Source organism: Silurus meridionalis, chromosome 4 (assembly GCF_014805685.1).
Source record: "Silurus meridionalis isolate SWU-2019-XX chromosome 4, ASM1480568v1, whole genome shotgun sequence".
NCBI lineage: Eukaryota > Metazoa > Chordata > Actinopteri > Siluriformes > Siluridae > Silurus > Silurus meridionalis.
In genome coordinates this window covers 14,965,026-14,975,811 of record NC_060887.1, presented here as the reverse complement: position 1 = coordinate 14,975,811, position 10,786 = coordinate 14,965,026, and the positions used below count along the sequence as shown (strand labels likewise).

General features: G+C 45.3%; 1 protein-coding gene across 1 annotated transcript; it reads left to right on the top strand.

The window, feature by feature from the left end:
• Positions 1–7,199: 7,199 nt before the first annotated feature.
• Positions 7,200–9,459, top strand: LOC124385208. The gene is given in 4 exon segments (XM_046848383.1): positions 7,200–8,117; positions 8,175–8,793; positions 8,796–8,981; positions 8,984–9,459. Coding segments are annotated over 4 exon segments (2,199 nt in total).
• The last annotated feature ends 1,327 nt before the right edge of the window (positions 9,460–10,786 follow it).

The window sequence follows — 10,786 nt, the reverse complement described above, 5'->3', positions numbered from 1 at the left end:
CAAGGTAAAGAGCGAGCAATGTGGGCCACTGATGTTTTCCTTTAATTTGGTGCCAGTGTATATCTACAGCTTAAAGCTTGAATAGGCTGAGTTTTTTGTGGCTTGGCCTTGCCAAACACAATGACAAAAGTGCTGTTTCCATTAAATCTCCCATGTTTCTTTGCCTGAGCTTTGAATAGAGCAAAATTCTTGTTTTCTTCTTTTCAGTGAACATGGAACCAGACAAATGGAATAGCATCAGATTCATTCTGTGTCAACCATCCTTCCTGTTTGGAATGTACAGAAATCTGCTCATTGAAGGGTTTCAGATGGAATAAAGGATGGTGAAAAGCTATGGCTTAAGTGAGGTGAGCCAAAGTAAAAAAAGAGGCAGAGAGAGAGGGGAGTCTCGCCTCATGACTGATATTCTTCAAGCAAGGAAGTCCAGTAAAGTATTGTTAGCCATCAGTGTGGATTAATGGTGTCTGACATGACAATCCACAAGGGCTTATTAGCAAACCAGTGAAACTGTGCAATTAGTTGTTAATTAGTTATTTTGTGTATCTTTTTGTGTATAGAGAGTACAATTTTATAATCTGCTTTTAAATTTTTTTTATATATAGTGCTTTACATTTTAGTTATTTGTCCATTGTGTTTTTTCATTGTTGTATTTTGAGCTTTGATTGTTATTAAATATAAATTGTATGTCTTTCTTTATATTATATTTGATCTTTTATGTTGTACTTTTTTTTTTTAGCTTTTATACTTATTTTATTTACAGTTATACTATATTGTACAATATGTAGAATAATAATATATAAATGTTTTATGTTTTCTTATATGACCATATTTTATATTTGAAATTTATATATTTTTTAAACATAATTAGATTAAATGTGAACATTCAACATTTAAATGCCTTTTTAAATTGTTTTAAATATTTTAGCTTTTAAAAAAAACTATTCTATGGCATCTTTTAAAAAATCTTTTGTTCTTCAAAAGTCTATGTTCTATCTTTGGTATTGATTTGCTATGAAATTAAATGTGAACATGGATGCTGAGATTAGTTAATTTAGGTTTGTTTATGATTTCTGTGTAAAAAATACACTACAGTAGAGGCACATGTTTACAGGAAACAAAATAATCAAACGTAGATGTGTCTCAAAAATAAACATGAAGAAATTAATCTTTAAGAAGTATAATTTTACCAATATATATTATATAAATATATTATATATACAGTATATAAAAAAAGTGTTATTTATTAGGTTTTATTTATTTCATTTGTAATGGAAACAACAACCACAAAAAGTTCACAAGGCCTCCTTGTGAGTTAACATATTCTCAGTCTTGTCATCTGATTTTTATTGATGTTTGGGTAAGGGTTATAGTTGTTGGTGTGGAATGTTCCTATATTGAAAATGTTTTTTATTTTGTTTCGCCGTTTTATAATTGTATATAAAACAAGTATGCCAACCAGATTAGCATCATGCAGTTGTTACTGGTGCAGCATTGGACCCATATAACTCAACCCGTGATGGAAAGATTTCATTTCCACAATTCCCCCATAATGTTATTTATATGCAGAAAGAAAATAGGACTATAGGAAGTCTGTTTCAGAAAGGAATGTCACAGAAAAAATAAAATAAAATGCATCTGCAGTACATCTTACAACCTTACAAATAGTATTTATTATATTGTGTCATATTAAAATACTGTTTAATATAACTATAAAAATATACAAGAAAATCATGAATGATAAACCTAGAATAAATAATACTTTACTACATAAAGAATAAAACAACATCAAACAATATTGCTTTGTCTTCTGATATTGTTGAGGGGGTAAATTTTATTGCTAAAATTAGAAAATGATGTTGTTACAGGATGCAAAAAAAAAACTAGTTTATGCTTAAATCTAGATTAGACTACTGTAACGCTTTACTGTCTGGGTGTTTGAGTAAGTGCATAAATAAGCTTCAGTTAGTTCAGAATGCACCAGCAAGAGTCCTCACTAGATCTAAAAAATATGACCACATCACCCCTTTTTTAATCGCTGCTCTCACTTCCTCCTTACAAATCCTATCCACTTCCTGCTTTACTAACTCCACATCATCCAACCCTTTCTCTCTCTCATTTTCCTCGTTCATCAGCTGCTCAAAATACATCTTCTCAACACACTCTCCTCACTAGTCAACACATTTCCATCTCCATCCTTTATTGCTCTTAATTGCAACACATCCTTCCCAGCTCGGGAAGTATTGGCTTGGCCAATTGGTACAAATCCTTTTCTTCTTCCTTAGTGTTCAACCTCTCATACAGCTCCTTGTATGCCTTTTCCTTGGTTTTCGCCACATCCCTCTTCACCTGCATTTCCTTGTACTGTATTCACCACTGCCATTTCCATCCTTTTAGCAAAATCTATCACCATCTGCCCTTCCACATTCACAAATCTACCACCATCTGCCCTTTCACATTCCTCATTCCTCTCCTTGCCATACCTACCCATAACCTCCTCATCACCTCTGTTCCCTTCACCCTTCATGTCCATTAAAGTCTGCCCCAATCACCAATCGTTCATTTCTAGGTACACCATCTACCACTTCATCTAATTCACTCCAGAATCTTTCTTTATCCTCCATCTCACAGCTGACTTGTGGAGCATAGGCACTGATGACATTTATCATTATCCCTTCAACTTCCAGCTTCACGTTCATTACCCTATCAGAAACTCTCTTCACCTTCACTACACTCTTACTGTACCCTTCCTTCAGAATCACCCCTACACCATTTCTCTTTCCATCCACACCATGATAGAACAGTTTAAACGCACCTCCAATGTTTCTGGCCTTACTTTCCACTTGAACACACAACATATCTATCTTTCTCCTCTCCATCATATCAGCTACCTCTCTCCCTTTACCAGTCATAGTGCCAACATTTAAAGTACCAACCCTAACCTCTACTCTCCCACACTTCTCCTTTCCCTGTCGCCTCTGTAGACGTCTTCCTCCTCTCCTTCTCCTCCTTCGGCCATTCTTAATCGTGACCCGCATATTCGATTTGGCATATGTTTTACGCTGGATGCCCTTCCTAACGCAACCCTCCCCATTTATCCGGGTTGGGACGGGGACTATGAGTGCACTGGCTAGTGCCTCCCTAATGGCTGGGTTAAACAGTAAACCCGTTACAGTTGTAAAATAGTTATTAGACGTCCTTTTTTCCTGTTTTAATAATCCTAAATTGTTTTTGTCTTCCTGACTTGTGCCTGTAGCTAGGAAGCCGCAAGCCAAGCCCCGGTCGAGGACGTCTCCCCTGCCACCACCATCGGCCTTCGAGATCTCAACCAAGAACCGCTTCACCCCTCTCCGCGAGATGAAACGCGATACTGTGATTCTCGGAGATTCCATCGTCCGGCATGTCGAGCGACACCAGGCTGAGGCAAACAGAGATCTTAAAGAGGGATTTCAGGATCCTGGTGGAAACGGTATGCAGCACATCACCCACAACAAGGATCATAGTGTCAGGACCCCTTTCCACTTACCAGCGAGGGGCTGAGAAGTTTAGTAGACTTTTAGGACTAAATAAATGGTTACAGTCATGGTGTCGAGAGCACAAACTAATCTTTATTAATAACTGGAACTGTTTCTGGGAGGGTCCTAGGTTCTTCCGCCCTGATGGCCTACACCCCAGCAGAGTTGAAGCAGCAGTGCTATCAGATAACATCTCTAGGATGCTTCACACCATCTGATTGGTAAGACATCAGGAAATCTTCGACTATGAGAACACGCATACAACAGACCAAATAGTTACAAGTGAGCACACAGCCCAGCTTATAGAAACCATATCTATCCCTTGTGTAGTAAAACCAAGAATTAAATACACAAGATCCAGAAATAATCTTATTACAGTTAAAACTGAAAAATGCCAGATAAACAAACAAACAACAAAGTTCTAAAATTTGGTCTTTTAAACATTAGATCACTTGCACCCAAAGCACTGATTGTAAATGAGATGATCACAGATAATAATCTTAATGCACTCTGTCTCACTGAGACCTGGATTAAACCAGGTGATTATATGGGTCTAAACGAGTCTACTAGTATTTATAGTGCCTCTCTTAATTTTAGTCAGAGATTGGGATTCAGCTTTAAATCATTTGTAATGCTCGTTCTTAAAATTGTACTTTCAGACATACATAGAAAACTCGCTCTGGTCACTGTGTACTGACCCCTAGGGCCCTATGCTGATTTTCTTCAAGAGTTTGCTTGTTTTCTTTCAGACCTCTTGATCAATTTTGATAAAGTGCTGCTTGTAGGAGATATGTAGATGTATTTATGTAGATGATGCAAACGATACCCTAGGATTATCATTTGTCGACTTATTAAACTTTTTTGGGGTTAAACAAAACGTCACCAGACCAACTCACCGTTTTAACCACACACTAGACTTAATAATATCCCACGGAGCAGACGTCACTGATTTAGATATTTTACCTCAGAGTGATGACATCATAGACCATTATCTCATACTGTACACACTACCGGTAGAGCAGATTAGCCGTGTTTCACCACGCTTTCAATTTGGTAGGACTATTGTTCCGACCACGAAGGACAGATTCATAAATAACCTGCCCAATTTATCTCAATTTCTCACTAAACCCATAACTGCTAATAATCTTGATGAAATGGCTAAAACATAGACCTTATCCTCACTAAAACATTAGACACCGTTGCCCCATCCAGTTCAAAAAGGTTAGAGAACAAGCACCTGCACCTTGGTATAATAGTCATACGCATGCCCTCAAGAGAACAGCACATAATCTGAGGAGAGAAAATGGAAGAAAACTACATTGGAGTTCTTTTTCTAACTTCGCTCGGTGTTTCACTATGGGAATCGCTTAGGGCGTGACCAACTACGGAAGCTCTAATGACACCACGTCTGTCTTGACAGACAGGTCGACCTGAGATCAGGCTCCGCCCCACCTTTATCCCTCAGGTCGACCCCTTCTAACATCATTCGCGCTTTCTTCCCGTGAGGGACTACACTTAGCTCTCCCAGCACTTCCAGTTCTCGGCTGGTTTTGCTTAACTGTTCATCGTGCGGGCCGTCATTGGATTCCGCCACCGAACGCGAGGTCAGTCGTACGGAATCGTGCTGAGCGACATCACGGAATAGTGTCCGCGTTGAGGCGAGCTATTCATATTCCAACCTGCTGTGTATTAAGTTACACGGTAGGGACGTAGTAGCGTCAAGCTATTGCAGGCTTAGCGCGTCAAGGCGAAGCCTTCAGAGGGCTAACTACCCTGCGAACATCGGCGGACTAACGTGTTGTGACGAGTCTAATATTAACCCCGTACTCAGCCATGTCTACGATCATCCCCCCCACCAAAGGGAATGAGTCGAAGATCAGGGAGGTTGTATCCCGCCCGTGTCCATCATCATGTGGAGCGACCATCTCGGGCAGGGACCCTCACCCGATGTGCATCACGTGCATGGGCCCGAAGCATGCTCAAACGTCGCTGCCGGTGAAACATCTGGAGAGACGGCTGAGAGTAGCGGTGGCTAACCAACAGGACCCGTGCCTGTCCGGCGCCGCCGCGAGGTCTACGGTCGTCGAACATCAGCCGCGAGCTTCCACGAGCTGGGCGGACCTGATGGAGGCCGAATCACCGGTCATGCCGCCTCTGTTTGATAACCTCCTCGCGGAGGATGAGGAGCGACCGTGCGACGAGGACGCAGACGCGAACTCAGACCTCCTCGACTTGGATATGGAGGACGAGGATGAGGACGACAGTGGTCCCTTCCCGGCCCAACAGTCCAGACCCCAGAGCGGGCGATGCAACCTCACAGGCCGAAGGTAACCTGCACGAGGTATGCAAACGAGCCGCGGCTAGGACTAGCTTGGCCCGCGGCCCAGGACGCGGAGGGAGCTGTGAGAGACCTTTACGACGGGAAAAGACTGCCGCCTGTTCAACCCGCCGCTAGACAGATCCTGCCCGCCGTGCCAGCTTGCATGAAGGAAATGTCTCGCTACTGGTCTAGCCTTCAAAAGCAAGCTTCCCGCAAAGGGTGCTCCAAGCTGGAGATTCAAGGGATGGAGGAGCTGGGGTTGGCGGACCCCAGCCGTGGAACCTTCAGTGGCTTATCACCTCCATCCGAATCGGCGTTCTATATCTGCCTCCTCTCAAATTGCGCTGCCTGGGAAAATCGAGATTGACGGCGTCCATCCATCAGAGGGTGTACAACACGCAGCGCAGTCAGTGTGCTTGTTAAACGCTGTGACTTTGCTGTCCGCGTACCAGGCGGAGATTTTAGAGGAGATGGGACGACAGCTCGACACGGGAGTCCCGAACCCGGTACTTTGGGACAAGATCTGTGTGGTGAACGACCTAATTCTCCGCTCTTCACGAGGCGCAGTTCAGGGCTGCGGCCGCGTGATGGGTTTGGCTGTGTCAGGTGAGAGAGCGTTGTGGCTCAACCTGTCAGGCTTGGGTGACACACAGAAAGCGGACGTCATGGATGCTGCCTACGACCGCGCTAAAGGTCTGTTCGGTCCTGCTCTGGAGAAGATGAGAGAAACCAGCACTCTCAGGAAACAGGAGGACGAAGCATTCAACCTCTGTTTGCCTCGTAAGCTGTCTCAGAGCACGCCCCCTCAGCCAGCGCGCCGGGGTTTTGCCGCAGCCGCGGCTGCGAGGGGAAGACCGATAAACGCTAGGAGCTCAAGATCGACTCTCGGCGGACAGCAAGCTGGTCAACGTCCGAGATCGGATGGATCGGGACCGTGGGGAAAGCATTCATTTGCGGCCATGGCGGCTAAAAACCGTCCGCCCCACCCCGAGGAGCGGAAGAAGAAGTGTGCGACCTGACACGCGAATGTTCTCCTATCCTCCTTTCTCCGCTGGCGAAGAAAAGGAGAGGGGGAACACAGCCCGGTTCTAAGTTCCGTAAGGGCTTCCTCTCTAGTTTTTCCTCGAGTTCGAGGCTTAAGGGAAAATGTTCAGTGTCACCAAGCACTCCCGACATTTGTTCTTTCGCACGTCAGTTCAGACGATTGTGCAATAAAGATTACATCATCGCATCCAACCCACGGGCTGAGGGCAAAGTGTTCGACAATACAAAACACAGTAAATGTTCAGCAAGTGTGTGGAGGCGGCTCTTTTGCCGTTGAGAAACAGCGGGATTCGGATTTTGTCTTATATAGACGATTATCTGATATGCTCCTCGTCAAGAGAGCAAGCGGTCAGAGATGCAGAGAGCGTAGTCACTCATCTCTGCAGCTTGGGTTTCAAAATAAACAGGGAAAAGAGCCGATTGTGTCCCGCGCGGAATATCTGGGACTCAGTATAAATTCCCTCTCTTATCGAGTCACGCTGACAGAGAGAAGAATCGCATCTCTCATTCAGTGTCGCTCCCGTTTTCGGGCTGGGTCTATGGTCCCGTTCCGAGTGTGCCTACAAATGCTGGGTTTAATGGCCTCAGTGATTTCTGTGGTGCGTCTGGGACTTCTCATGATGATAGATTTTCAGAGATGGGTCACGCGGTTGCGCTTATGTCCCCGACGTCATCTCAATCGGCCGGTCAAAATAACACATTCGTGCGTCTTAGCGCTCCGCCAATGGGGATGCCCCGCGACTCTTCGGTCGGGGATTCCCTTGGGGGCGGTGTCGTCGCGAGTTACTATGACGACGGACGCGTCTTTGAAGGGCTGGGGTGCGACCCTTATGGGCAGAGCTGTGAACGGCGTGTGGCCACCACAGCTGATCCCGAGACATATAAACTACTTGGAGTTGTTGGCAGTGTTTCTGGCACTGAAACACTTTCTGCCTTTCATAAAGGACCGACATGTGTTGGTGAAAACAGACAATTCCACAGTGGTCGCATACATCAACCGGCAGGAGGTGTGCGCTCCTCCAGCTGCATCAGTTGGCGAGGAAACTGATAATGTGGTGCGAAACAAGGTTTTTGTCCATCAGGGCGACTCATGTTCCAGGCGTATGGAACAGGGTGCAGATCTATTGTCCAGGGAAACCCTCTGTACGGGAATGGAAACTGCACACTCAGGTGGTGGAGCAGATATGGCAGAGATACGGCCGGGCCACCGTGAGATCTCACGCCTCGCGAAAACGCTCAGTGTCCTCTGTTCTTTTCTCTAAGGGACGAAGATGCACCGTTGGGTGTGGATGCGTTAGCCACCCGTGGCCAAACGTTCTTCTCTACGCGTTCCCTCCACTGAGCTTGATTTCCCCCACCCTGGCCAGGGTCAGAGAACTCAGCTTGTCACTGATTCTGATAGCTCCACGTTGGGCTTCCAGGCACTGGATCGCAGAAATAATTCAGCTACTGTCGGATCAGCCTTGGCCACTCCCTCCATGGAGGGACCTTCTGTCCCAGGCGGGCGGGGAGATTTATCATCCGCACCCGGACAGAATTGCTCTTTGGGCCTGGCCCGTGAGAGGTGGAACTTGAGTGTGGCTGGTTTGCCCCAATCGGTTATACACACTATCCAGAGTGCCAGGGCCTCGTCTACTCGCACGCTTTATGACAATAAATGGCGAGTTTTTGAGGAGTGGTGTGGCCGCGGTCACATTGTCTCTTTCCAGTGTTCTGTGGGAGACATTTTGTGTTTTCTCCAGGATTTGCTGGATAAAGGGAAAGCTTTTTCTACTTTGAAAGTGTATCTGGCGGCTATTTCTGCATGTCACGTCGGGTTTAATAACGAACCTGCGGGTCGGCACCCTTTGATTAGCCGGTTTATGAAAGGTGCATGCCGTATAAGGCCGGTGTCTCGGCGGTTAGTGCCTCAGTGGGACCCGTCCTTGGTTTGGAAGCCCTTTCTCATCACCCCTTCGAGCCGGTGGATGGCGTAGGGCTGAAATTTCTTTCTCTTAAGACGGTGCTGCTTGTGGCTCTAGTGACTGCTAAGCGTGTGAGCGAGCTGCAAGCCCTGTCTGTCAGTCCGTCCTGTCTACAGTTCGCCCCTGGGCTCACGAAGGTTTCCTTTCGTTCGTGCCTAAGGTGGTGGATTCTTCTTATAGATGTCCCGTTACGGAACTTTCGGCTTTTCACCCACCTCAGGAGGAGGATGGCTTGAGTTCCTTGTGCCCGGTGCGGGCCCTCCATACGTATGTCAAGAGAACAGCGGGTTTCAGAAAATCGGACCAGCTTTTTGTGTCTTGGGCTACCCCTCACAAAGGGAAGCCGTTGTCGAGTCAGCGGCTGTCCCGCTGGATTGTGGAGGCTATATCTATAGCGTATGAATGCTGTGGTTCTCAGGCTCCCACGGGTCTGAGGGCCCACTCTACTAGAGGGATGGCGACATCATGGGCCCTGCTTAAGGGTGTCTCTGTTCAGGATATTTGTGCGGCAGCTGGCTGGGCCACGCCGCACACCTTTGTGCGGTTTTATAGACTAGATGTGTCTGAGTCATCCTTGGCACATGCAGTGCTGAGTGCCAGGCGTTCTGAGCCTATGTGATTTACCTGTGCAAGTAGCAGTCTATATCTCCCATAGTGAAACACCGAGCGAAGTTAGAAAAAGAACGATGGGTTACTTAACGTAATCCCGGGTTCTTTGATAACAGAGTGAGGTGTTTCACCAGCACTTCCTCCTTGCACGGGACGGAAGAAATCTCGCTGCAATGATGTTAGAAGGGGTCGACCTGAGGGATAAAGGTGGGGCGGAGCCTGATCTCAGGTCGACCTGTCTGTCAAGACAGACGTGGTGTCATTAGAGCTTCCATAGTTGGTCATGCCCAAAGCGATTCCCATAGTGAAACACCTCACTCTGTTATCAAAGAACCCGGGATTACGTTAAGTAACCCATCGGTATTTAGAATTGTGTAATAAAAAAGTATGCTCAGCTACAGACAGGCGCTAAAAGCTGCTAGAGCTGAACACCTGAGCAAACTCATAGAAAATAACAAAAACAATCCCAGGTTCCTTTTCAGTACAGTAGCTATACTAACTACAAATCAGCTATCTGAAAATTGTGTTCCATCACAGTTTAGTAGTGAGGAATTTATGAATTTCTTCACAAAAAAAATAGATAACATTAGAAAAACAATTGTGGCGGTCCAACCTCTGACAGCATCTCCTGACACAATCTCGTCTACAACTCCACAACTACACTGTTTTACATGTACAGGACAGGAAGAGCTGTATAATGTTATTACCAAAGCTAAATCAACAACATGTCAGTTAGATGCCATTCCAACTTATCTATTGAAGGAAGTGTTATATACAGCTGGTGAGCCTCTTCTCAATATTATTAACTCCTCACTATTGTTAGGTCACGTCCCTAAATCCCTCGAATTAGCAGTTATTAAGCCCCTCATTAAAAAACCTAATTTGGATCCAAACACGCTATCGAATTACAGACCAATTTTAAATCTCCCATTTATGTTTTAGAAAAGATTGTCGCTGCCCAGTTATGTTACCACTTGCAAGAGAACAATATCTTTGAAGAGTTTAGTCAGGTTTTAGGTCCCATCATAGCACAGAAACTGCCCTAGTTAAAATCACTAATGACCTGTTTTTAGCTTCAGACCAAGGCTTCATCTCGCTGTTGGTTTTACTAGATCTTAGTGCTGCATTCGACACTATAGACCATGATCTCCTCCTAGATCGCTTACAAAATTACATCGACATTCAGGGACAGGCATTAAGCTGGCTTAAATCCTACCTGTCTGATCGTTACCATTTCGTAGACTTAAATGGAGAGCTATCCAGGCTAATGCTAGTAAATTATGGCGTGCCACAAGGTTCAGTTCGAGGACCCCTGCTTTTCACAGTATACATGCTTC